Raw genomic sequence first — 27,255 nt, 5'->3', positions numbered from 1 at the left:
GCCTTCAGTCATCCTTTAATAACCAGTAATATTTCTGAACACTTTTTGCTTCAAGTGCAAAAAGAGATTCCTATAACCTAATTGCAGGTCTTTTGTAGAGTGTCTTTTTCCTACCACCTTCCTCCTCTCCAACAGGAAAGCTGTTTTTTTTTTAACTGGAAATTGCAAACAAAAGCAGCACACTGTGACAATTTTTAAACCTCTGGTTTGTTAGAAATTTGGACCAACTCAGTTTTTAAATCAATAAAAGCAAACTATGTGTTTTGACAGCGTGCTTTAGAAACAGCAGCCACAAGCTGAACTAGTCAGGGTTCTTTTTAACAAGGCTGGTAATCATATTTTAGTGCAACTATTTTCAGTTGACAAATAACTTTTTTTTTTTTACCTTAAACAGTAAATGTCATTTACTTTGTGTTGATTGGCTTCTTTGACCAAACAGTCCTGAAAAAACTCTAATCTGCCTCTAATCTGTGGAGCTTTCCTTTGGCTGAATTAGCAGAAGTGCTCTCATCAGGCTGTCAGCACACAGAACTGAGAGACGTTCAGTCTTTTTAATGGCTCAACAATTATTCCCTCTAAAGGGGTACTGCAGCAATTTCATATTCCACTTAAATGGGTGAAATTCAGTCAGCAGAGGCTGACATATCCTAACTTTAAACTATGTCAACACAGGAGGCATAACATAAGCAGCACAATAGCTGCTCTAGGATTCTCTGTTTCTACACAGTATGGAGGTGCTGGCTTCACCTCATTCACAATGATTTTATTTATGTGCGTGAAATGGAAGAAAATACACTCAAAGTACAAACACACCTTTCTGGCCACCAAATGTGCAATACAAATGAAACACAAACTGCCTTCTAAGCAGAAAGCTGAACTGATTAAAACAGAAGCATATCTGTTCCATCGGAGATCAGATAGACGACTGAAAACCATGCATGAAATATTTCTCTGCAGAACAGCCATGCATCCCTAGTCTGGATCATGCCCCAGTGCCGAATCCTAAATTTCCCATTATGCAGCTTGATAGGCTTTTCTATAACGTAAAGCAAGTTCTGCTTATTTCAAACAAAGTTGCCAGAGAGCCCCTTAAAGACACCAGTTTTACTCCAACAAAAGCTATTGTTGTATATTTTCATGGCGTATTTCAGGATAAAATCTCGACAGCAAGATAATGTAAGACCTGAGCCATTTTTTCCCTTTGTTGCTGAAAACTTTAAAAAAAAGTCCAAAAAATCTCTAAAATCCAGATATTTGGAAAAACCTTGTGTAATGTTTCAGTTTCCATCTCTCAGGTATTTAAAATACCCAAAACAAATATGAAGGCATACTGTGAGTGAAGGCAGTGAGTTGGTTGTTACTCATCAGGCAATCATCTCACCAGTGTGATAAACTGGTAAACTGCTGCCCTTCAACCCCACACTCATGTTTTCCCTTTATTAAGCACAAACACAAAAACACACAAAAAGACAAAAAGATTTAAGACAAAGTAATAAGAGTAAGTAAAACAGTCAGCCGGTACTCAAAGCACAGTAGAAGAAGGTTTTTGTTCAGGCACTCGATTAAGTAACTGTGTCTCATTTTTCATAAGCAGTGTTGATTCTCTCACTTGTTGAACAACTGTTAAAGAGCCCTGGATTGCTCTCGCCCTATTTTCTCATTACAGTGGTGATTATGGTAATGGGCTTGTTTTTGTTTGTGCCGTACATAAGGACAGTCTAAGCACAAGTGTGTGCGTGTTTGTGTGAAAGAGTGTGAGAAGTAAATACTGTGGAACTAATGAAATTATAGACACTGATTATGTCTCCATTCCTCACACATGTGTGTGAATTAAGTGTCCGTTTCTCTCTATACAGACTCAGGCAATGCCTCTTGAAAGAGAGAGAAAATATTAAAATGTACATGCAGCTCAAGACACCAAGAATAACAACAACAATGGATTCCTGGTGTAAATGAAACAGTCAGAGAGCCTCAGTAAAAAAGAAAGAAAGAAAACTGTCCTCAAAAATGGCATTTCACTGTTAAAATAACCCATTTAAAAGGCATCGAGTCCTCAGACTGTTAGAAATCCCACCTAAAACGGTATTCACTTTATTTCATTCCATCCTTTTGCATAAAAAATTAACTGTTCTTTGTCTTTATGTTTACATTTTGATGAATGATCCTTTTAAGAATATAATAAACCACAGCACTCCCAATTTATAGCTACCACTTGAAGTGAGACTCATGGTGGATTGTTGTATGTGACGTAACTACTAATAGATTATAATTAAAGGTTAATCATAGGCTATTAATTTTAATATTCAGTAATTATTTTATTTAATTGATCATAATTTGGGGTTTAATAAGAGAAAGTGCTGCTGAAGCTGTGGAAGGAAAAGAATTAACCATTAAAGACACAATAGTCTCTAGTAAGGACTAATCAGACACAATGTGCTGTTTACACTGCTGACAAAAATAACTGAAGAAAATGAATAAATGTGACTTTGGACATTTTGATATGGATCCTGCTGCTCTTTGATGCTGCTGTGTTTGCAAACAAGCCTAAAGGAAAGACTTCTTAAACAGCTGGAAGCAACTTATATATCAGCTGCAGTTCAAGGTGACTCTTGTTCATTTAACCTGTTACAGTGTTTTTTAAATGCAGTCAGTTTTCAGTTTCTACCTAATAATTTTAAGATTAATCAATGCGGAAAAGCCTAACATGCAAGAAAAAAAAGGAGAACCTTGTTTGAAATGATGCTGAAATGTGCAGAAAGTCATATTTCTAGCCTCTCTCCTGTGTACAGAATGTGTGCACAAAATATTTATTTTTAGGGTTTGAATTATTTCAATCACTATTTTAAACTGAAGAAGAGTCAAATTTGATTAGTAAGACTAATTTCCTAGTGTTAGCGTATCTTTGCACAAAGTTGGGGAATAACATGAAAGAGCAGAATAGCTTTGTCTATAAAATATCACACTTTCAGTTAAATAAAATTTATACGGTAATCATAAAGAATTATATGAGAACTTAAGAATCACTCACTGCCCACTGCCTAGGAGAAGACTGAACAATGTTAAGTCAATTAAGCTACTTAGCTTAATCTGGCTTTAGCATCATACTTGGCACAGATGTGGACATGGCACCAAAACGTAAAACTATTTCTTAGCGTATTATTATTTATTTTAGTGATCTTAGATAATCTAGTGAGAATTAAGAGTTGAAATGCTTTGTTTTTAAATCAAACAAATAAAAAAAACCCAAAGAAAACAGTTCAATGTTCCTGTGACTATCAATTTTAATTCAAGACCTCACATTCTCCTTTTATAATGTTCCAACCAGCTCTAAAAGCTATGGCAGATAGCATGTAACCTAATTCTCTCTTTAAGTCCATAAACTGTCTCAAAGCTACATTCTTAGAGATCGTTTGACTTTTTCTGAAATATGTGAATTCTGTTTTAGGGTGGATTTAGATGGCACCCTCATTAATAATTAATACTCATCACAGTGAACCAATGATTTCAGTCATACCCACATTAGAAAGCGTAACTTTGCTAATGCTGAGAGACAGTCATCCGTGTTAATATCACATGGCAACTTTTAAAGTTGAGGTTTTAAGGTGCATTTTAAAGGGTTTCATTATCCTCTTTGTTTTCTAAGACTGTGAAGGAACATGGGATCATTCAGTTAAATACAATACAGGACAAAGTTAAAAGATTCTCTATGAACATAGTCACAACATTTTTGTCTGAAATAATACAGTGAATAAGACTAAAGATTATTCCAGTGGAAACCCAGCCCACGTCATCCCCTAATAACCGCATATGTTTGACAGTTTCTGTTTGGATCCCAAAGCCAATTAAAAGGTGTAAGATGCCTCCATCACTTCAGCTCTTTTAGATGTCGCTGTCAAACTGGTCAGCAGGGAAGACATCGGCCCCCAAACCACATCCCAAATTAATTGCACACTGGAACATTCACGTAACTGACACTTAACTCCATTACACGTTGAATACCCCAACCCCCACCCACAACAGTACGACTACATTCACACACACATATATATATAGCACATCTACACCACCAGTCTCATTACATAGATGGCCACTGATTCCCAGCAGGTATGATACACATAAAGTATGTGCTACTTACTTTTTTCGTTTGTTTGGGGGGGGGGGGGTAGGATACACAAACTGTAAACATCAGATGAGACTCCAAAGTGACGTAATTAAGGGTTGTGAAGAGTAAAAAAGAAAAGTGCATAGAGCACATTACAATATGTTTTACCTTGCTGGAAAACCTTGTCCTATGTGAAGATTTGCACTGCAAAAATACACAATGTTTTTGGTTCATGGATTTTGACATAAATTGAGGTTACATTTTGACATTTAAAAAAAGAGGCATAATCTTAATGCTGTTTCTTAGAAAATGGCTCAAATTTCACGCAGAAAAAGGTGCACATAGTTCTCCCACGAAACCCTTCAAGTCATTTGAGCCTGTCCTTCATCAGATGGCCCTCCCTTTCACCTACAAAGCCTTTCTTTCCTGACAGAGCAGGAAGCTCCTCAACTGCCGGTGGAAGGAAAATCTTGCTTTCAAACATAAATTGCATGCTATTATCAAATTGCACCTCCAAAACAGAAATTGTACTCATTATTGCAGCCTGTGACAATGCAGGCACTCCCATTCTCCTCACTATTAATCCCCATCCTCCCCCCTCCCAGCTTCCTCTCTGATAATAAGCCACTGATTCGGGATCAGCTGCAGCCGCTTGGCACTGTGTGTTTGGCACTGAGGAAGATGTTCCTGCTGTTCTGTAATCAGACTGAGCTGTAACGGCACTGAGTGAAAAGGACCACCAAACGCTGCTCACATCGTCTCTAACCAAGGCCCTCCTGACATCTCTCTGACTCAAACTGAACAATCTGTATTCTCCTTAGAGCACCAATAAGAGGTCAGAAAAAAAACACGCATTTTAAAGGGAAGGTAGGAAACCCAGAAAGTACTGATCTGGTGAGCTGATGTTCAAAACAAGTGCTGATATGAAAATAAACATTCCTTTCATTGATTTATTTCAGATTTAGTGGTAAGTAAGAATGAAGCCTGTTGACACCTTTTTGAATAGTTTTCCCATATATTTAATTTGACTAAAAACAGGCAATCCATTGTTGTGTAAGTTTCCTTAGAGCTGACCTATGTGGACAGTTCTCAAGCAGTAACTCATTTCTCTTTGTAATTGTAAATTTCATTTATACAAACAGTACCTGAAACTGTAAGCTTTGTTTATATATTTGCAGTGTCAGCTGACTTCTGCTACACTGTCTCAAGCAATGAAGTAAATAACAGCGTTCCACTTATTCATGGTCTGTATTTTGACTCTAATTAGAATCACATGGCAGAATTCTTTGAAATCGCTCATTAAAATCTGAGACCTATAAAATAAAGTTTTTAGACATTTTGTTCTAAACGTATATGAATGACTTCATTTCCATGTGAAAGCATGTCAGTGCTGCTGAAACACTAATTCAAGTGACTAGAATTGAGTACTGAATCTACTGTTGCTTTTGTTCCTAAATGAATAATCTCTTATTAAATCAAATACGTTTGTATTTTTTATGTTAGTAATGAAAATGTGCCTGTCCCCTGTTTGTTGGTTGTCTGCTGTGTAATGCAATAAAGTTACTTTTTACCACATTTACGTCCTTTGTTATAGCCATGGTCTGTAGCGCTCTGCTGAATATTTGAAGACAAAACAGCTCTAACACAAGTTTTACATCAATAAATTTGAATAAAACTGTGATTAAAAATTAAAAATGTAATCTTTGGTTTTAAACCAGTTATGACTTTTATATTTGTTAGGCTTGAGAATTCACCAGTAAAAATAAACATTAAATCAAATCAGAATAATTTGTTTTACTTTTGTTTATCTACCATTTGTTAATAGTTAATTTATTCAGAAATATAAAGTCTCACTATTTTTTTGTGCACTTTCACTTTGAAACATAAATATTGTCTTCTTTTTTAAAATAAATTTAGGTCACTTTAAACTCACATGTCAGATATTCTTTTGACATGAAACTCACCAAATCAGTGTTTACTGGAAAACGTCCACATGCACTTCTGTGTTTTGTCAGATTACCTGACCCTGAAACAGATTTAGCACCAGTGTGTGAACTGAACATTAAATCTGCGTTTGGCTCAGCAGATCCTGATTCAGTGGCTGTGTTGACAAAACTTAAGGGAGCCATTCATTTCTTCTCTGCGCATACTGCATGTTACATGAATGAGAGATAGAACAGACGTATAAGAATAAAATCCTAAAAACTAACTTACCAGTCCAACAAAAAGTGGATGAGAAGGAACCAAAGAGTAATAAAATTAAAGGAAAAATTAAACACCTCAAACCAAGGGGGTAGTGTTGGGAGGATGATTCTGGTACTGGGGCACTGTGGGTGATGTAGTCCACGTCACATGGCCAGAGCTCGGGCCTTGGCAGCTGCCGCCTGCGCCCGCTGCACAGCTCCCTGGCTGTTCTCTCTCTTCATCAGCTGGCTGGTCTCAAACAGACCCTCGTGGGTGCCTCCTCCGGGGCCTCCGTCCACAAACGCCAGCACTCCTGCACCACACAAAATTCTCATCATGCATTTTATCAAAGCAAACAGGTACGGAGGAAACTGACTAACAGCCATACTCGAGACACAACTCACTTCATCAAACAAGTGACACATGGCCAGAAGTGTCAGATCTGGCTGCCTTTATGGACTGTTTTGAATTTTCTGTCTCTGAAAATAACTGTCTGCTTTAGCAGGAAATGTAATTGCTGCCTGGATTAATGTTCACTGGCAGTGTGTCATGTTCTTATGCTTCACAGAAGTCAGAAGGAGGGGGTTCAAAGGGTGGATGGTCCATGTACACAGCACAGACTTTGACTCTGAAGGCTGCTTTCGCATCTTTGGGACAAGTTGCCTGGCAACTACTGGGGAGTCCAGCAGGTTATTTGTAGCCTGTCACATAACAGCCCCTAAAATGACAGACTGTCATCTTTACTCTTGAGCTTTGTACAGATGTAACAAACAAGAAACAAAGTGTTAGCTTTGGCTTGAAATAATGTGGTAGAAAGTTGTTTTTTGCTACCTTTGCACGAGGCCAGGAGAGCAGTGTTTATGCTAAGCTAAGCTAACCAACTACTGGCTTCATCCAACAAGCAAGAGATTAAATCAGTTTAGTTCCCAACATGTTAAAATATTGCCTCAGTGTTTAGGAGATCACATGACAAAAACAACGAAAGTGGATACAATACCAAAAAATTGCTAACAAAATTTAAAGCAGCAAAGAAAACGTATTAAAAGCCTTCATCAAATGAATTTATACAAGAAATGTCCGCTTTCCCTCCTTCTTCATATTTTAAATGTTCTTCCCTACATTACTTGTGCCTGACTAAAATAAAACAATCACACCGACACAATAATTCTGAACAAAAAAATGAAAACTTGTATATCATTTGTATTGTAGTTCATTCATTCAAAAGTCTTTAAATTTGCTTAGTAAGCATGTTCATTTAACTGTTATACAACCTTACGTCTGTTCAGCTTCTCGTTAACGCAAACATCTAATCAGCCTATCACTGAGCATCAGACACCGAGCGACAGAATGGGGAAGAAATGTGATTAAAGTGACTTTGAATGTGGCACAGTTGTTGATGACACAAAGAATTAAAGGAGTTCTGAAGGCAAAAAGGGTTCCAATTGGCAAGGTGTACCTAATAACATATCCATTGAATGTATATCATGTAGTCAAAATATCTCAACTTTATTCTCAACCCCTTTTTTTGCCAGTGTTGGGGGGGTGGGGGGTGTTCAGGGTAGCTGAACACCTTTTGTATTGTGGCAGAGCACCCCACCCAAGTATCTGATGTATCATGTTAAGCTGTTAGAACTCAGCAGTGTAGCCAGGAGTTTGAGCAGTCACATGACCTTTGCTCTTTGAATTGGTTCAAGGCTGGTTAGGAACAGGAAAATATGTGACACTGATGTTTGGTGTTCTACTTACACCAAACACAGTATAGAACTGCTACTCAGACTCACAACAACTAAATTCTGGTCCTAAATGTGGCTATAAGAAACCATGGCAATAACTTCAAGTTAATTTTACATTAACTTTTAAATTTTAAGTTAATTTCTTCATTTGAAATACATCATCACCTCAGCTGAGAGTTGGGAACTCGGGATAATAACAATCAACAAAAAATTACATTTAAACCACCGCTCGAACCAGCTCTGATTTCTGGTCTTCAACTGTCAGGAAACTGGAGGAATCTTTATGTTCCATCTCTTTTTTTTACAAGCACAAACAAATCACCACTTGTCACACTGACACACTGATCCGCCCTCTCCACACAACAGCCTTCAAATAAAAAATGTGTTGATTACCTACAGAGACTCTGTGCCCAGACACACGGTAGCTTCAGACCAGACAATTAGCACCTTTCACTGTTTAATATAATTAAAAACACTTAAAGTAGTTGGAACCACAGACAGATAAACCACTGAGACTGGAGGGTTAGTTGAAAACATACATCTGAATTACTACCTTAATTTAATAACTTAAACAATCAAAAAAAAGCATAAACATTAAAGTCCAGCAAGCAACACAAGCCAGAGGTTTCCAAATTTAGATACTTTTAAGCTTTTCAAAATGTTTTTTCATAGACAGCATTGCAATAAAGCAGGCTTCCCTTTTAACTCACATAATACTGAAGAATACCTCCAAATGAAATCCAAATTACCTGATACATCATATTTAAAGGTAGTAATAGAGTATGCAAAAACTAAGATGCTAGCAATGTCAATCTCATCCAAAATCTCTAAATAATCTAATAGTGAGTATCAGAATATAAGGTCTTACCATAGCCATCCACACAGCCACTTTTAAATTCGCCCTCAAACTTCATGCCATCAAAGCGAGTGAAGACGCCGACACCTTGAAACTTCCCCTGCACAAATTCTCCTTCATACCTAAAAAACATTCACATAAAAATGCATTTACATGAAAGACAGGGGCAAATTCCAGGACTGCAGAAGAGAAAAGGAACAAGTAGGTGAGTAAAGAAGGACATTTTTTTTAAAGTATGATTTTAAACTTACAAAAAATACAAAAGCTTTATTGACTCACTAATTCTGTCCTTGAGCATTTAAATTATGAGCGGTACAGAAGCACAAAAAGCTTTTGGACTAAAATGTAAAGCTGCACTAAAGTACCAAAGCTTTCCGTAAGCGTGTCATCTAAAGTTCATAGAGGCAGTGGAAAAATGTAGTTTTTCAGGGTTTCTTTTAAGAATTTAAAATATGAAATGGTTTTTTTTTGTGGTTTTTAAAAAGCCAAATGTTGGAATCTCAACATTTCTTCCTATGGCAAAAAGAATGTTTTGATTAGAAATTACAACCAAAATAACTCCAGAGAAAAGAAATATGTGAAGGAACACAACAAAATCATGTAGGAAGCAATATGGATCTGTCACTATTGCCTGATGGTGTTGGGCGTAAGGCATTGGAAAGTGATTAGGGATAAGGAGACAGCATTAAATACTTTTTAAAAAATAAAAAACTATAATATGTAACATAAAGGATTAGTTTTACATTTCAGGTAATCAGTTATTCATGCAGTAACCTTTTTCCAATAGGCAGCTTGTTACTTCATTTCTCTTTGCCATTTGCTGTTATGAAAAAATAAATAAATAAATACAAAGATAAATCAAGACTTTTGCTTTTGTCTCTGTTTATCTCCTTGTTACACAGCTAGCTAGCAAGAGCAGAAAGTACAGCTAAAAAGAAAGCTAGTTTATTTTTCCCTATAGATTGAAGTAAATTCAATAATGTACAGTAATCTACACACTCATTTCTCTCTATGGGAAATAGAACTAACACGAACAAGCCAAATGCAGTTGCTACATAATGTAATCTGAAGACATGTGAAAGACTTCAAAATTAATGGTTGAATATACGACACCCCGAGGCAGCTGCTGTTGTCATTTGGCGCTATATAAATAGAAATGAACTGATTTCAATGACAAATTATACCATAACACAGACACAACCACCAAAATGTGAAAATATATATATTAGTGCTGTCGAAATTAACGCGTTAACGCAAATTAATCCGACATCAAGGTCAGCACAATTAAAATTTTTAATACAATTAACGCATCTGGAGTGTAGAATGACTCAGAATCCCCGAAAGGTTTCTGTCAACGCATTTCGGGCAGTTTGTCCAAGTAAAGTTGCCTTCGCACATGTGCAAATGGGCAGTTGATCTGGTAGTGACCAGAACCAATGAACCAATATGGAAGATGATAAAGGCACATTTGCCCTCTCGATGGGAAATTTGAGTATTAAAAAAGTAACAAGATGGAACAGTCGACCCACATAAAGTATTACGCACATTGTGCAAGAAGGAATTTTGTTTTCCCTGAGGCACTTCCAGGTTAAAATATCACATTGACACAAAGCTTACGTTAGTCGCGAATGCTGCTAGGACTTTGGCTAATACGTCGCCCAGCTTGCGACAAACCACTCACGGCGCATCGGGGACTCAATAAATCAAGTTTTTTGTTTTTTAGCCTCATAAACAGACCATGCGAAGTGTGATGTGGAGGACCCAAATGAGACAGATTAATCTTAATAAAAGGTGATTCATTTATTGAGCTAATAATCCACCACCATAAAAGCTAAACATGAAAAAAAAAAAAACTAAAAACATCGAATTACATGAACTAATCCTGGAATGACAATAGGAGGTACAAGAAACTGGGAAATACACACAGAAAGGTGATGAGGGAGTGGAAACAGCTGGGAAACACAGCAGGGAAAAATCAGGCATAACAGGACAGGGAAGGCAATGCTGAACATGAAGCACAGGAGACACGGGATTATCAAAGGAAACGAGGAAGCACAAACACTGAGAGACTAAGCCACATGAGCTTGACACAGACAAAACATAAACTAAAATGGAGACACGACAGACTTGACATGGAAGATACTAAAAGACAAAATAGTAAGTAGACAGGAGGGGGACGATAAAGGGAACTAATAACCTTGAAAACAATATAGTTTTTATGTTAGATGTCAGATATTTTTCATCTTTTTTTAAAAACTGATTGCAAACCTTTTTACGACATATAGTCTATTACTACTAACCCACCCTGTTTAACTAAACCAGACAGTATTTCAGTGAAGGAGCCAGAATCAGATCCATGGCGTATTGTAGTCACTGCTGTACAATAAGCTTAGCATGAATCTAAGTGTAGAGTGTCAGCCTTTTTAACACACAGCATGAACACAATTACTTCAGTGTCAAACAGGCACAAATTAACAAAAGGCTGAACTGCAAGAGAGCAAAGTAGGGTTAAAAAAATCAACAGGATAAGAGGGATGACAATAAAAAGCTGCATGTGAAATCCGTCTCTAACAGTCTCTTGAGCGTTTTTCCTCTGCATTGTTTCTTTAAAGTAATTGCAACGTAGTGCGCAAAACACCGGCAGTGCAACAGGAGATTTGCTCCTTTTTCAAACAACACTGGGCTTCTAATTAAACTTATTGTAACTTCTGTGAATTCAAGCTGAGTACAAAGTTCATCTAAACTAAAAGGCTTCTCAGAACTCGACAGGCAGTAACTGAAAAGATATATGTTCTCTTTATTATTCACGTAACCTTTAAATATTATTCACTTAGCCTGAAATACATGTTTTAGTGTTTCCAAAGAACTTTGAAGGATTAATCAGTTGTTTTTTGTGCAAACAAAAATACAACAGATGGCATTGAACAGGCAATACGTTGCTTCTTTATCCTATGCCGTGCTCTACTTGAACACTTCACCTTCTCTTGAATTAACTGAATCTTTATTGGGCTGACATCTTTTTTTATAAATATCTTGGGTGACAAAGCCAACAGAGAGATACAGATAAAATTCATGTATGAGGAATAAATAAAAGGAAGCAGCCAACAATAAAATACTCAACATATTGAGGCCATGAAAGCACTCAAAGTATTCTGAGGTTTTTCTGGTTTTTCTTTTTCAACTGCACAGGTCATTGTGCTACAATCTGCTTTGTATTTTTTTTCTCTGCTTATTTCTCTTTTTTTCGAGACTGGGAAACTAAATATTCAAATTGTGCATTGACTTATTCATTGTATGTAAGGACACAAAAAAGACTGACCCCTTCAGCCACCTTCCTGCCGTTAATTTTAGTGTCTGAATTTTACAATTTGTGTTGGTGATAAAAGGTATGTGAAGGATAATTTGCAAACAGTCAACAGATCCTTATTAATAAAAAAACACCTCCTTACATACTCTAATTTTAGATGAATTGTTATTCAATCTGCAATAATTTATATTATTCAGTATTGCTCTATTTGGACCTCTCCATGGAAATTCTAAGAGGCAACACGAATAACATGACATAACATATATATATATGTATATATATATATATATATATATATATATATATATATATATATATATATATATTATACATATATCTGCAGACAGTTGCTGACGCACACAACCCGCCGCCACCCCAGCTCCTCTATGTCATGTTATTCGTGTTGCCTCTTAGAATTTCCATGGAGAGGTAACATAGTACAGAGTAGGTCTGCACTAGAATATCTTCTCATTGATTTTTCACCTCAGCTTTTGTGTGTGACAGTCCTTTCCTCACAGCAGTGCTCATCATGCTTCATTTAGCTGCATTGTTCTCGATGTCTTTATGATTGGATATTTTTAATCAACAGAAGCAGAGAAAGAAACAAAATCTATCCTTCTTTCAGCTCTGTGCAGAAGCTTTTTCAGTCACATGTACCACCAAAGTTAGACTGTTGAGATACTGTTGTACTCTTCTACTGTTGTATAAATTTCTCACATTGATTATTTCGTATGGAAATAAAGCTGAAAACCAGCACAAGCATTATGTACATTATTTACATGACAGAAGTAATGAAGGAACAAATCAGACAGGTTTCATTCAGGAGGAGGCTGGGGTTGTATCTTCTGTACGACATACTTATTTGCAGGTTTTAAATTTTCAGGTGCAGAGTTTCAAGGTTTAACAACCAGAGTGTGCAAAAAGTGACTGACAAACCTGGAGCCGTCAGGAAAGACCAGCACCCCACAACCATTGAAGAGGCCATTTTCAAACTGTCCAGTGTAGCACGTCCCATCGCTGAAGGTCAACTGACCCAGGCCATGACGAAGACCTGCAAGAGGATAAAAATCACCTCACCAATCACTTCCAGCAAAATAAAAATCTAAGACACGAGCAGAGAGGGTTTTTTTTTTTTTTTTTTTACAAAATCACATAAACCACACAAAAAAACCCCAAACAAAAAAACCCCAAAAAACAGCTAGAAGTATTTGAAATGCCCACTGATTACTACACACTTTTGCACACATTTCGCCCCTTACATCTCCTACTTGAAGTTAAATATACTAATAAGACTCTCTCGGGATTAACTCTTTGCACCACCAGGAGGCTCATGGTCATGAGCTATGGTATTAGCTTTGTTAAAAAAGAACCAAACAGGGCTCATGGATGCCCTCTTCCAACCTCACAACTAAAATGCATTTAGGAAGGCTTAACTAAGCGTCTATGAATTAAAACAGAATGGAAAACTGAAAGCTTTTTCATAAATGAGTGAGTTTGTTGGTCTTCTAAGAGCTTCCAATTTGTTTATGAATGAATGCTACAATGTATGAAATGGCACACAAACCTTCAGGCCATGCTTCCTTCCTCAAGGATAGAAAACAAAATCAGTGTGAAAGGATGTTACTAAGAGGTCACAGACACAGATATTGAAAGGTCCTTTTATCCCTGAAAACAGGACAATTAAGGGCTCATACCACCTACATGAGATGATTGTATCGCGTGTGTTTATATCATCCTGTATTCTCTCTTATAAATGAGAGAAGATGACATTTCTTTAACTAAAGAAATGAATAAGTGGAACCATGACAGACAGGATTAAAGGAAAAGCATGACCATGAACTTCCACCGTGGAACAAAAACAGCATAGTTTCACTCATATCTTCACAGTTCTGGCTGTTAAACATAGTGGCCTTAACAGGATATTGGTTCATTTGTAAAACACTGGTTTGACTTCTGCACATGAAGACCCAGGTCAAGACGAATGTTTTGTTTCCTCTAAAGAAAGACCTAAATTAAATTTCATATTTTCAAATGAGTAGACATAGATATTTAACATTTTCTATCACACATTCCACAATAATCTCTTCTTGAATGAAAATAAGCGGTGATGGGAAATGGGGGAACTCATGACCTGGCACATGGATGCTGTTCTGATACCTGTAGCTAGAATTTCTCAGTGTTGTGTTTGTCTGTTCAAATATTGTTCAAATATTGTTGCAAAAAATCCATATCAAACTTCAAAAGTTGCTGCCCTAATGTAATATGGTTTTATGCATATCCTTATGTATCAATTTTAAATATAAGATTTATATAAGATTTTTACATTTACACCTGCTTCAAATTTCTTTAATAAAATGCAAAAACATTTTGTGGTGATCGTGGCTCAAGAGTTGGGAGTTCGTCTTGGAATCGGAAGGTTGCCGGTTCGAGCCCCGGCTCCGACAGTCTCGGTCGTTGTGTCCTTGGGCAAGACACTTTACCCGTTGCCTACTGGTGGTGGTCAGAGGGCCCGGTGGCGCCAGTGTTCAGCAGCCTCGCCTCTGTCAGTGCGCCCCAGGGTGGCTGTGGCTACAATGTAGCTTGCCATCACCAATGGGTGGATGACTGGATGTGTAAAGCACTTTGGGGTCCTTAGGGACTAGTAAAGCGCTATACAAATACAGGCCATTTACCATTTACTGATTTTCTCTGCTGTGTGTAAAAAGAGGAAGATTTTGGAAGGTTAAACATCATTGCCTTGTTGCACATAGTTAATCTCATCCAAATATGGTCACTTCTCAAAGAAAAAAAAGCAAAAAAATGCCCGGAATGCACTGAACCTTGAAAAGAGAGTGCAGAAACCAAATGGTAATCTCATAGTGGCTGTGCCCATCTTTTAGATCTATGGCATTTACTTTAAATCCAAAAGTTAATGAAAGAAATTAGATTGATAGAACTGTCATGTCTATACACTAATCAAAACACTATGTATCCAATTTGTTTAAATAAATGCAACAACAAAAATGTAGTTCATTTTTTTTCCTAAATTAAAATGCTGAGGCAGCATCTCAGCAAATAGTACTGCATTTGTTCACAACTACTGTTTTAAAACTGTTTATAGAACAACATGAAACTCCTCTGATTTTTTGGCACAGTCGCTGCTTTATATTCACTGTTTTCTTTAAGTATTTATGCACTTGGTCTGAATTATCTTGCACAAAACAAAAATATGTATTAAAAGCATTCAGACCCTTTGCACTATGCAACACTGAGGACTCAAAACCTGACTGGTACCTGTATAGTTTTCAGTAGAAGTCACTGAGTGAAGAAAAGAGAGAGAGCGCGAGAGAGATGGCAGATGTGTTATTATACTTTAATTAGATTTTGGAGTTAGCAGATTGGGAGATTCATAATTGGTGCGAGCAGACAAAAAGGTGAGCTGCTAGCTTTCATTTTTCACCTCTTAAAATGTTCCCTGAGAGGTGAGACCCAATTTTCCCTCTAATTCTCAGACTAATTTCCAGCATCAGGAGGATGGCAGTCGATGAAGAAATGGAGGGAAAAGGAGTGAGCATTTCTCCCTGCCAACCTCTATTAGCAAGCACAGCGGGAATTAGCAGAATAACTGGATGCGAGGCACAGTTGGACACGGGCAGAGGAGGTCCCGGTATGCTCATGGCAGAGGAAGAGGATTTAATGGGAGCTCAAGTGGTAAGAAACTGGTGGAGTGGAGAGAAGAGTGGAAGATTGGGGGCTTCATATATTGAAGGGGAAACAAACTGTTGGCAGGGGTGGGGCTAGTGAGTGTTGTCCCTTATTCACAGCTCATGGGTAAATTGGGCAGTCCATCTGTCAGGCCTGCTTAAAGTGCTGCTCTCTGCCTAATCTTAGCAGGGTTTTCATGGGAGATTTGGATGAAACTAAATCTGGAGCTCTGCATTCGATTTTCAAAAACATCCAGAAAGATCCAGAATCCATATATATATGTTGGTGTGTGTGTGCGTGTATTAGCTGGAGATCATAAAGCAAACAGTATGAATACAGAAGACGGCCAGCAGTAGTTTAAATCCAACTCTTCAGCCTCCATGAACCTTGACAAGCGAGTGAGACCCTGAGGCAGAAATTTCACAGACTAGCCGCTGAAATATAACAATCTGTTAGGTGTCAAAGAGGCTGCGGTGTGCCAACAGCAGCATCTCCCACCAAGAATTTCAACAGCTGTGTTATAGAATGAAATTGAGTGGTAGCAGTGTCAGTGTTTTGCTGACCACTATGAAGGTTTCTTTTCTTTCTTTCTTTTTAAATGAAGGTACAGATTATCAGCTGCGGCAAGGGACAGTAATTTCCTCTGTCTCCTCCAATTTGATCCCTCCAGACTCTAATCTGCTGTTCAGCTTCTTTGTAACGCCTTTCTCCAATCTTATGTTGGGTCATGGTCTCCAGCTAATTACGGTTTAGCTGAATTTGTCCGGCTTTTATGTCAATCAATAGCGGTAATGCATAGATGTTAAATGACCACATGGTCAAAGTACAGTAGTAAATGGCTTCTGGCTGTGCCTTGGCTGTTGTGTTGTGGATGCACCCAACCTACTTCCTGTAACCTGATAGCTCCCGGGCCTATGTTCAACCAGCGCACCGCTGAATTATTCATGTGACACCGTAGACCTCTGTCTGACACATGCCTACATGTTTGTGTGCAAACAGTGACTTTGCATGCATGGACGCAGAGACAGGATGCGCAACGTGCATCAGTCTGTGTTTATGACAACACGGCGATCAAAACCCAATTGCATCCTATTGCATCAATTCAGCAGGGTTAATAGAAATTTTCGAGTTAAAATAAATAGAATGCGCAAAGTGTATATGAAGTCTGTTTATGTAACATTGGTAAAGGTACTATCTTCATCTGGCTTATGCTGAAGATAAGAACGAGATGCTTTGGGTATAGTAGAAATATCAATAAAAACAAGGTGCAAGGTAATATTTTACTACAGATAAGGGGTCGAAAGGTCAAGGGTGACCATTCCTCTTATATTTTGCAATATGTTTTTGAATCTGAAGCTAAAAAAGAATGTGGACCTTGTGACCATGACTACATGATTTTCATCACAATCTGTGTTGTAAATATTAACTTTAATATTAACTATATTTTTAAAAGTGACCAGAAACTGAAGTGATTTAACACTCGAGAAGTTCTAAGAAGAACAAACTAGCTTGGGCAAAAATTAAATATTTTTTCAATTCTTGCCTTCCAGTAGAGTAGATTTTCAGGATTTACAGCTCAGATAATCCTTATTTATCCTATACTGGGCCTTGGTGCAGCCCTACATTTCATTCACTGTCTATTTATCTAAACTGTTTTAGCTCCTCCCATTTAGACAACTTTATTCGCATTGGCTGGCACTCACAGATAGAAAGTTTCAACAGCAGCTAGATGGCCCTCCTGTGCTTACAGTTTTAGCTGAGTTGACCATATTAGGAATATCCTCTCTGTGACATCATATATATTAAATAGTAGAAAAAAAATGTCTGAAATTGTAGTGTTTTGAGTTGTCTGGAGCCTGAGCTTTGGGCTCACACATTAATTATGGATGCAACTTTCTATAATGCAGTAATGTAACATATTGCTATACTAAATTCAGTAATTACATTACTACTTGCATTATAATGGTTCTTCAATTATCTGCACATTAGGCAAATAGAAAAAAAGTCATAACACATGCCTTTTTTTTCCTGCATGCTGGCGCTACAATCAACTAAATTTAGTTTCTGCGGTGGAAGAAGGAAAATTCATCTACAATGTATATAATCTCAAAAATGGACACCTGAATTTGTGTTACATGAAAAGACAAATGAAATGTGATAATAAACAGCAAACTGCGCCCAGGACAGCTGCTAATAACAGGTCAGTTGCATAGACTGTGTGCCAAACCAGTGATTTTAAAGCTGAGTGGATGCTGACACCGGCCAAGGAGCCAGAGCCTGATTTTCAACAGGTAACCAAAGCAGAGCTGGCTTGTAGAATTGTAATCCTACAAACCTGTTTCCACAGTAGAAACAGAGATCTCTATGCTGATCGCTGCGGAGTGCTCTTTTGGGCTGGTTTTCAGCTTTGCTTTCAACTTTGTGTTTGTACTTAAACATTAAAAGGAAGATCTCATTGATGTGTTATTCACTAGGATAGGGACATTTCTTCAAAGAAAGGAAAAATAATGTGTAATACATTAACTTATTTTGGTAACAAACCCCAAACCGTATATAACACATACGAGGTCCCTGCTCCAAAGGAGTAGAACTTTTTTGGTTTTTTTTACAGAATCAGCTGCTGCTGCCCTCTTTTTGAAGATTCATATTGAATATATACTTAGATATACATGTAAATAAAATGTCTGGAAGAAATCCGAGCAGTTCTTGCCAACGCAGCACTCCGTCTATTAGTGAACTAATTTTTTCTCACTTTGAAATGTCTGAGCTAAAAAATTTTTTTTAATCCACCCCTGCTGTTTACTAAAACCCGAGCATATCAGTGCATCACAGCCAAAACCAGTTTAACAGTTTATTGCTAATCATACGGAGAACATATGTTTCCTCCCGCAGCCTCATGCACACTTCAGTGCCAAACTTTTGTTCTTTGTTTAACCTTGCCCTAAAGGTTGTCTGACTGTTTTTGTTATAGTACAAGTGCTGGTTTAGGTAGTGTGATATCCTGTCTCTGCAGGCTCACTGGCACCAGATGGTCCATATGTGCATATGTGTGTAGATTACTTACTGACTTTAGCTTGACACCTTTTTCTGTGTTTTTCCCCTATTAGATACAATCTGTTTGGGTGAGAGTGCAGGTTCATTTCAAAAGTACTTTTGCTGTTGTGACTCACTTACAGTACACCCACTTCTTTCCAGACTCTCCATTCTGACATGAAATCCCACATTAATTAAAAGCTGCTGGAGTTAACTTTCTTTTATCATATTTTACTGACATCCCTATTATCCATTTAAGCTAATAGGTATTCTCAGGGGGGGATTCAAACTGAAAACAACAATGCATTAGAACAGCACATGGGGCTGTGGTGGTGGCGGTGGGGTGTTGTTTAAGAAGCCAGTGAGACGATAAAATGCAATGCAGGAAATCCAGAAGGAGTATAGGAGATTAATGCATTTATGAGCTTATTGAACACCCAAACTCAATGAACACCTGCTCTGTAGCTACACGTTTCATTTGTTCATCCATTACTGTAATGACTGTAAGGTAGTAGTACCCATTCTAGCGGGGCGATCGTGGCTCAAGAGTTAGCAGCTCATCTTGTAATCGGAAGGTTGCCGATTCGAGCCCCGGCTCCAACAGTCTTGGTCGTTGTGTCCTTGGGCAAGACACTTCACCCGTTGCCTACTGGTGGTGGTCAGAGGGCCCGGTGGCGCCGGTAATCGGCTCTGTCAGTGCGCCTCAGGGCAGCTGTGGCTACAACGTAGCTTGCTGTCACCAGTGTGTGAATGGGTGGATGACTGAATGTAGTGTAAAGTGCTTTGGGGTCCTTAGGGACTAAGTAAATACAAATACAGGCCATTTACCATTCTGTTTTTATGTCACACTGGGAACTTTTTAGATGGACAGCTAGGGTGGTAGCCCAGATCAGCGACAAGCAGAGTCTTATTTAGGATACAAGCCTGGAAAGGGAGTTTTTCTTTAAATAAGATACTCATGGGGCCTAGGTATGACTAAACTCAAATATGTGAGGAAAGGCATAAACAATTATGACACCTGAACTTGAAGCAGTTTCAGAACAATCGGGGGTTGGATATTGTCTACTTTGTTCTTTTTCCATTATAGCACACAGCATGAGATGGTTCACTTCCCCAAAAGGAACCGGCCCAATGAGCTGAATGACTTCCGACCGGTGGCACTGACGTCACATCTTATGAAGACTCTTCCTCAACCTCCTCCGACCACAGGTACAACATACCCAGGACCCACTACAGTTCGCATACAAGGCGGATGTCGGAGTGGAGGATGCCATCCTGTACCTCCTACACAGAGCCCACTCACACCTGGATGGGGGAAAAGGCACGGTCAGGATCCTGTTTCTTGACTTTCCAGTGCCTTTAATACCATCCGGCCCTGTCTGCTTCAGGAAAAACTGAACAGGATGGAGGTGGACCCCTGCCTGGTCGCTTGGATCTCCGACTACCTCACCGACAGGCCACAGTACGTCAGGCTGAAGGACATCACGTCTGACACTGTGGTCAGCAGCACAGGAGCACCACAGGGAACTGTGCTGTCCCCTCTTCTCTTCACCCTGTACACCTCTGACTTCTGCTACAACTCTGAATTATGCCATATTCAGAAGTTTGCAGATGACACAGCCATCATGGGGTATATCTGGGATGATCAGGAAGAGGAGTACAGAAGTCTGGTGAGGAACTTTGTCGCATGGAGTCACACAAACCACCTGCAACTCAACACCTCAAAGACTAAGGAACTGGTTGGGGTCCAGAGAAGGTCCACTGCCAGTTCAGATAGAGGTGGAGGAGGTGGAGGTGGTCAACAAGTACAAGTACCTTGGGCTGTGGGTGGACAATAAACTGGACTGGTCATGCAACACAGAGCACCTGTATAAAAAAGCCCAAAGCTGACTGTACTTCCTCAGGAGGCTGAGGTCTTTTAACATCTGCAGGAAGCTCCTGAGGATGTTTTACCAGTCAGTGGTTGCTGGAGTACTTTTCTATGCTGTGGTGTGCTGGGGGAGCAGCACAGCAAAGAAGGACTCATCCAGGCTGGAAAAACTGATCAGGAAGGCTGGCTCTGTGGTCGGCATGAAGCTGGACACTCTGGTGACAGTGGCAGAGAAAAGGACACTAAAGAAACTGATGGACATTATGAACAATGCTGGGCATCCTCTGCACACGGCCATAAACAACCAGAAGAGTCTGTTCAGTGACAGGTTGTTTCTCCCAAAGACAAGAACTAACAGACTTAAAAACTCCTTTGTCCCACACGCCATCAGACTGTTTAACTCCTCTCTGGAGGGGAGAGGGAGGGGAAACAGGAGGACAAAGGAGGGGGGAACAACTAAGCTGTAGTGCCTCTTCACCTCACTGTGCAATACCTTTTGTGCAATACTTTTGTTAATAGTCAACGGTGCAATAGACTTCCATACTTGAAATGTGCAATTTCACTTGTATTTTTATTTTTATTTTTATTCCTATTTATTCTATTTATCCCCTTTGTATATTTTATTTATATATGTCTCTGTATTTATATATGTGTGTATATATATATATAATATTCTGTAACTCTGTAACTTCTGTCGGTGCTGTGCTTTTTTGGAAACCGAATTTCCCAGAGGAACCCACCCGAGGGATTAATAAAGTTTTATCTTATCTTATCTTACTTCAATCGTGTTCTTGCTACTGAAAATACTGTTTTGACCAGGGGCGTGCGAGAGGCCTGACATGTGATGCCCACTCAGAGGCTAAGAATTTACCTGAAAGCTATCTGGGCTTACTGTCACATGGCTATAAATCATGTGGACTTTGTATTTGGAGCATTCCAGGTACAAGTTTTGGGCTGCAGTTCATATGTAAACACACTTATACAGTACTGTAACTACGAAGGTAACACTATAAGGTTCAAAGTGCTGTAAGATTTTTAAACAAAAATTCAAAACTGAATATTTGGTGTGATTTAATTTACCTTTAACATAACAACACTAACTATAGATACAACTTTGCACAGTTTATAATGTAAGTTGTTTAAAGCATCTTTTAAAAACTTGCCACATTTGTAGATGCTGAAATATCACTGCAGATACTTAGCATGCTTGTAAACCATCAAAGTTGTGTTAACAGCAGATTGCATTTCTTTCAGTTCTGGGTGCAGTTTTCACTTTACCATCAAGCTCTCGTACTTTTGTGCAATAAAAATAAAAAATTATGTTCATATAGGTGGTGTAGACTGCAACACCTTTTTCCTCCTCTGGCACACGAACTAAAATCAGCTAATTGTAGAGCAAGTGCAAGTGGAACCGATAAACGAGATCGATAGGCAAGCAGACCAACAATTCCAAAGGAACTGAACTGGTTCTTTACAAGAACCAGTACTCATTCCCCATTCCTACCAGCATGGTGGTGGAGAGATGATGATTTGAGTTTGTTTTGCAGCTACACGACTTTTCAGTCATTGACTCAAAATCCACACAATGATGTGACAGCCTCATAAAGTTATACAGAAAATGATTACCTCAAGTTATTGGAGGTAAGGGGAGTTCTATAAGCTACTGAATCATGGAGCGTACCTAAGGTATACATACACTGCTTCTGCATTGTGGCTTAGTTTTTTACAGAAATGGTGTCACAGTAAAATATGGTATGTTTTGTAGTTCATTCACCGAAGAACCAGATGACTTTCATTATGTCCTGATATGTAAAATCTTAGAAATGAAAGAGGGTGTACTTTCTTTTTACCATGACTATAAATATCTAAAGAGGCTTAAACCTTTGTGCAGCACTGTGCCTCCACAGGACATCACTTAGACAGTAAAATGCTTCACAGTGGTAAGGCACAGGGGTTGGAAAGTTACCCTGAACTGCTGAAGGCTCTGGTTATTGTTGGGTTGTCATGGTTTCTTTGATGGTGCAGTGCTTTACAGTTTAAAAAGTGAACTGGAGGGAGTGCTCGATTATGTCACACTGTTCAGCCTTTCTACAAGCACATGAATGCTGGAGTGGAGGCTCCAACTGATTATCAAACTAGAGACACATTTTCTTTCTTTCTTTCTGTTTTTTCTGTTTCCTTACCACCACAAGATTTTCACTTTTAAGTCGTGTGCTACTTTTTTTCAACACGCTAGTTCTATAATTTACTTTTTTTTCTTGAATTACTATATTTTGAATTCTGTTCTTGTATTCTAATTAGATTAGATTAGATAGAACTTTATTAATCCCTCGGGTGGGTTCCTCTGGGAAATTCGATTTCCAAAAAAGCACAGCACCGACAGAAGTTACAGAGTTACAGAATATTATATATATATATACACACACACACATATATATATATATAAATACAGAGACAATATAAATAAAATATACGAAGGGGATAAATAGAATAAATAGGAATAAAAATAAAAATACAAGTGAATTGCACATTTCAAGTATTGAGTCTATTGCACCGTTGACTATTTACAAAAGTATTGCACAAAAGGTATTGCACAGTGAGGTGAAGAGGCACTACAGCTTAGTTGTTCCCCCCTCCTTTGTCCTCCTGTTTCCCCTCCCTCTCCCCTCCAGAGAGGAGTTAAACAGTCTGATGGCGTGTGGGACAAAGGAGTTTTTAAGTCTGTTAGTTCTTGTCTTTGGGAGAAGCAACCTGTCACTGACTCTTCTGGTTGTTAATGGCCGTGTGCAGAGGATGCCTGGCATTGTCCATAATGTCCATCAGTTTCTTTAATGTCCTTTTCTCTGCCACTGTCACCAGAGTGTCCAGCTTCATGCCGACCACAGAGCTAGCCCTCCTGATCAGTTTCTCCAGCCTGGATGAGTCCTTCTTTGCTGTGCTGCTCCCCCAGCACACCACAGCATAGAAAAGTACTCCAGCAACCACCGACTGGTAAAACATCCTCAGGAGCTTCCTGCAGATGTTAAAAGACCTCAGCCTCCTGAGGAAGTACAGTCGGCTTTGGGCTTTTTTATACAGGTGCTCTGTGTTGCATGACCAGTCCAGTTTATTGTCCACCCACAGCCCGAGGTACTTGTACTTGTTGACCACCTCCACCTCCTCCCCCTCTATCTGAACCGGCAGTGGACCTGCTCTAGACCTCCCGAAGTCCACAACCAGTTCCTTAGTCTTTGAGGTGTTGAGTTGCAGGTGGTTTGTGTGACTCCATGCGACAAAGTTCCTCACCAGACTTCTGTACTCCTCTTCCTGATCATCCCAGATACACCCCATGATGGCTGTGTCGTCTGCAAACTTCTGAATGTGGCATAATTCAGAGTTGTAGCAGAAGTCAGAGGTGTACAGGGTGGAGAGAAGAGGGGACAGCACAGTTCCCTGTGGTGCTCCTGTGCTGCTGACCACTGTGTCAGACGTGATGTCCTTCAGCCTGACGTACTGTGGCCTGTCGGTGAGGTAGTCGGAGATCCAAGCCACCAGGCAGGGGTCCACCTCCATCCTGTTCAGTTTTTCTTGAAGCATACAGGGCCGGATGGTATTAAAGGCACTGGAAAAGTCAAGAAACAGGATCCTGACTGTGCCTTTTCCCCCATCCAGGTGTGAGTGGGCTCTGTGTAGGAGGTATTTTGTTTTTTCTACCAACAAAATAAAGTTTCTATACATCCCACTGAAGTACTTTTGATGCTATTGTATATAAATATAATGTGATTTAACAAATAACACATGCATTTTAAGTTATTACCATAATTTTGATTTAGAAAATAGCATATCATTCACATTAAAAAAATAATTACATTCATACCTTTATCATTCATTGAGATGCATAACATTTGCATCAGGCAATGTTAACAACCTCCTTAGGGACAGACAAGTGAAACCTGTGTAATTTAAACTTCTTGCATCTTCAGCCTGCTGTTCCTTTGACATTCAGAAAAAGGGTGTGAATGCATTTTTTTAAAAACTGCTCTAAATTAAATAAATTCCGCTGTAAGAAAAATATGCTGTGGATCCTATCGAAATGGTGTGTGTGTGTGTGTGTGTGTTGGGGGGGGGGGGGGGGGGTGTGTGTGAAACAGGCAGTGCATGCAATAAAAGCCTCAAGCATCTTCCAACTGAAGGAATTTTACGCTGAGGAATGGTCAAATATTTCAGCAAGCTGATGTCAGAGACTGATGTACTATTATGCAAAACGCCTACAAGAAGTTATTTCTGCTAAAGGGAGCCAGATAAGCTTCTGAGGCTAAAGGTGTACTTACTTTCCCCACGGAAGCATGTAACATCTGTTAATATTTTTATTGATTACATGATTGAAAAAGGTAATGTTCCTCCTTTACCTGACAGCAGTGTTTCACTTAGAAACAAAAGCTAGCAATTTCCAAGGGATGTTTTCAAGATATCCACACGTGGGAAAATTGGTCCCCTTGATTTTGGACTCTCTTAAAATTGATGGTAGCGATATCACTGTACAACTGTACAGTGTGTAGAATCAAGAAATGTCCCTGTGCTGGTAAGATGTCAGAATAGATGTCTGTTATTCTGAATAGGGCATAAGTCAAGCACGCCACATATGTTACTGCAGATTATGTATATAATTATTACGAGCATTATCATATTATTATTTGGTTCTTCCCCTGCCTGAGCATCAGTCTTAATCACATTATAACAACACTTGTGCTGTTCATGAAATGTAGTCAGTGGTGGAGGATGGGTGGGTGACTGAGCAGGTGGGTCTTGCCTTCTTTCCATTCCCCGTGGTACTCCTCGCCGTTGGAGTAAGTAAAGGATCCTCGTGTCAGGGTCATGGGTCCTGCTGCCACACATGACACAAGGAAACATTATCAGGAGCTTTGCAACTGTAGTTTTGGCATTCTGATACACACTGAGCTGGGAGTTTATTAAATAATACTACCACCTCTCAGTCTACCATGGGTTAATTGCTAGCATTTGAATACTGCAGCCAGCCTGCAGGGTAATCAAACTCAGATTATGCAGGCAGGAAAACTACACATGCACAACTGCCCCCACTATTAGAAACCTGCTCAATGCTCAATCACTGCTGGCTAAAAATCTGTGGAAACCTTAACTTTACACTCTTATGTATATAATGAACATCTGATTTCAACCCCCCCCCCCCCTCCCGTATTAATCTGCTACCATAAGAGCCTTTGTTATTCTGGCATCATGTTTTCCATCAGACTTTGGAATTTGATTACAGGATTTACAGAAGTTAATTAGTTTTACTAAAATCTCACATTCTTTGAATGTCACGTATATCTCATATAGTTTCTAAAGTTGAGGCTGGGGTAAACCAGACCATCTTTTCTACACCATGTTTCTCTTTTTGGGACACACAGCTGTTTGAAAGCAGACAGTTTCTGCATGTTTTTCTTCAATCTATAACAACAAAAAATCTTTATTGCACTTACCTGCCTTAAGGTTTTATAAGAAACAATGGTTGCAACTGGTTTCACAAGATCATACATGCCACAAGTGTTTTTCTCTCTATACATTCTAAATACTTGGGGGTCAGGTGGTCACCATGTGGAAAGAGGTGTCCACTGTCTTCATCTCAAACAACTTGGTACAGGATGTTTCCTTAAATATGAGATTTCCATGCGAGATGACAAAAGTGTTATTTTTGCTAAACATGTTTGATACATTAACTCACACTGCACATTTTGTGGCTTCTCTGCTTACACTGTGTGGGTTAACTGATGGTTACCGCTTAGAGATCTAAAGTAAATGTAAGTTCCGAAATCCTGAACAAGACTATAGTTGTACAATAGGCTAATTTGCTGTTAAAAGTGACCGGTTATATCAGCTGTTATACTCTGTTACCTGTTATATACCTGTTATATTTTTGGATTTCTTTGCTGTGATAAGAGGTATTATTTGTCTACTGGTAGTGTTTAATGTAGCTATATTATTATAACTCTAATTTTACTCAAACACTACTACACGGCTGTGTTTATTGTGGTTCTCAGTGGCATGCTATTTTCCTTTTGCTGCTTCAAAATGAGTATGTAGACAAACGGCCGCTGAAAGGAGCATCAAAGAAACATTTGGGCGACTCCATAAAAGAGAAAACACCCAAGGTCCGTTTATTAAGCAAAACAGGCTAATTGTTCAATGCCAACAGGCAGCTGTCAGCAGGCGGGAGGAGGTGTGCGTATCCCTCCATCTAATGTTGCCACAGTAACGGCGCCCTAATCCCTTTCATCCTGCCGGCATGACGCTGTCAGCCTCCAAAACACACACGCATTCACACGGGGAGCGGGCCTGGAGACAAAAAAAATAAAATTTTTACCTGTTTTATTTAAGAGTAGCTCAGCCTCTTTTCTCTACATCGCTGAAAACAAGAGAGCAGTAGGAGGATAGCGACTATTTAGCCTTTTTTTCGTAGCTGTTTGTTTCCTGGTAGAGCTGCCTCAG

General features: G+C 38.9%; 2 protein-coding genes across 3 annotated transcripts in view; one reads left to right on the top strand and one right to left on the bottom strand.

Annotated features, from left to right (window-relative positions):
• Positions 1–13,165, top strand: part of hoga1 (4-hydroxy-2-oxoglutarate aldolase 1) — a 62,518-nt gene extending 49,353 nt beyond the window's left edge. Inside the window, exon 7 of the mRNA XM_085458168.1 lies at positions 13,066–13,165. Within this exon, the coding sequence (XP_085314294.1) occupies positions 13,066–13,086 (21 nt within the window). The 3' untranslated portion in view covers positions 13,087–13,165. The remainder of the gene's footprint in view (positions 1–13,065) is intronic.
• On the bottom strand, positions 1,857–27,255 carry LOC146706874 (MORN repeat-containing protein 4-like). Of its 2 annotated transcripts, none has more exons than XM_085458169.1 (5): positions 27,131–27,255; positions 25,559–25,633; positions 13,119–13,233; positions 8,888–8,997; positions 1,857–6,599 (listed from the first exon to the last, which is right to left on the bottom strand). In XM_085458169.1, exons 2-5 carry the CDS (start codon positions 25,623–25,625, stop codon positions 6,451–6,453), a joined length of 441 nt encoding a protein of 146 aa, XP_085314295.1. In that variant the 5' UTR covers positions 25,626–25,633; positions 27,131–27,255; the 3' UTR covers positions 1,857–6,450. The 2 variants fall into 2 exon arrangements, with proteins under 2 accessions (XP_085314295.1, XP_085314296.1); XM_085458170.1 differs by having other exon boundaries at positions 25,559–25,630.

Source organism: Copadichromis virginalis, linkage group LG6, assembly GCF_057382275.1.
Source record: "Copadichromis virginalis isolate Kocher_CV1m ecotype Utaka linkage group LG6, C_Virginalis_male_GT1.1, whole genome shotgun sequence".
NCBI lineage: Eukaryota > Metazoa > Chordata > Actinopteri > Cichliformes > Cichlidae > Copadichromis > Copadichromis virginalis.
Note: the sequence above shows the minus strand (reverse complement) of the source record. Positions and strands in the feature narration are given on the sequence as shown.

Coding starts and splice junctions, on each gene's coding strand:
- LOC146706874 (XM_085458169.1), bottom strand. CDS start 25,625: ATGACCCTGACACGAGGATCCTTTACTTACTCCAACGGCGAGGAGTAC. Junction 8,998..13,118: donor GTCTTTCCTGACGGCTCCAG/GTTTGTCAGTCA, acceptor AATGTTTTTTAG/GTATGAAGGAGAATTTGTGC. Junction 6,600..8,887: donor TGGCTGTGTGGATGGCTATG/GTAAGACCTTAT, acceptor TGTGTGGTGCAG/GAGTGCTGGCGTTTGTGGAC.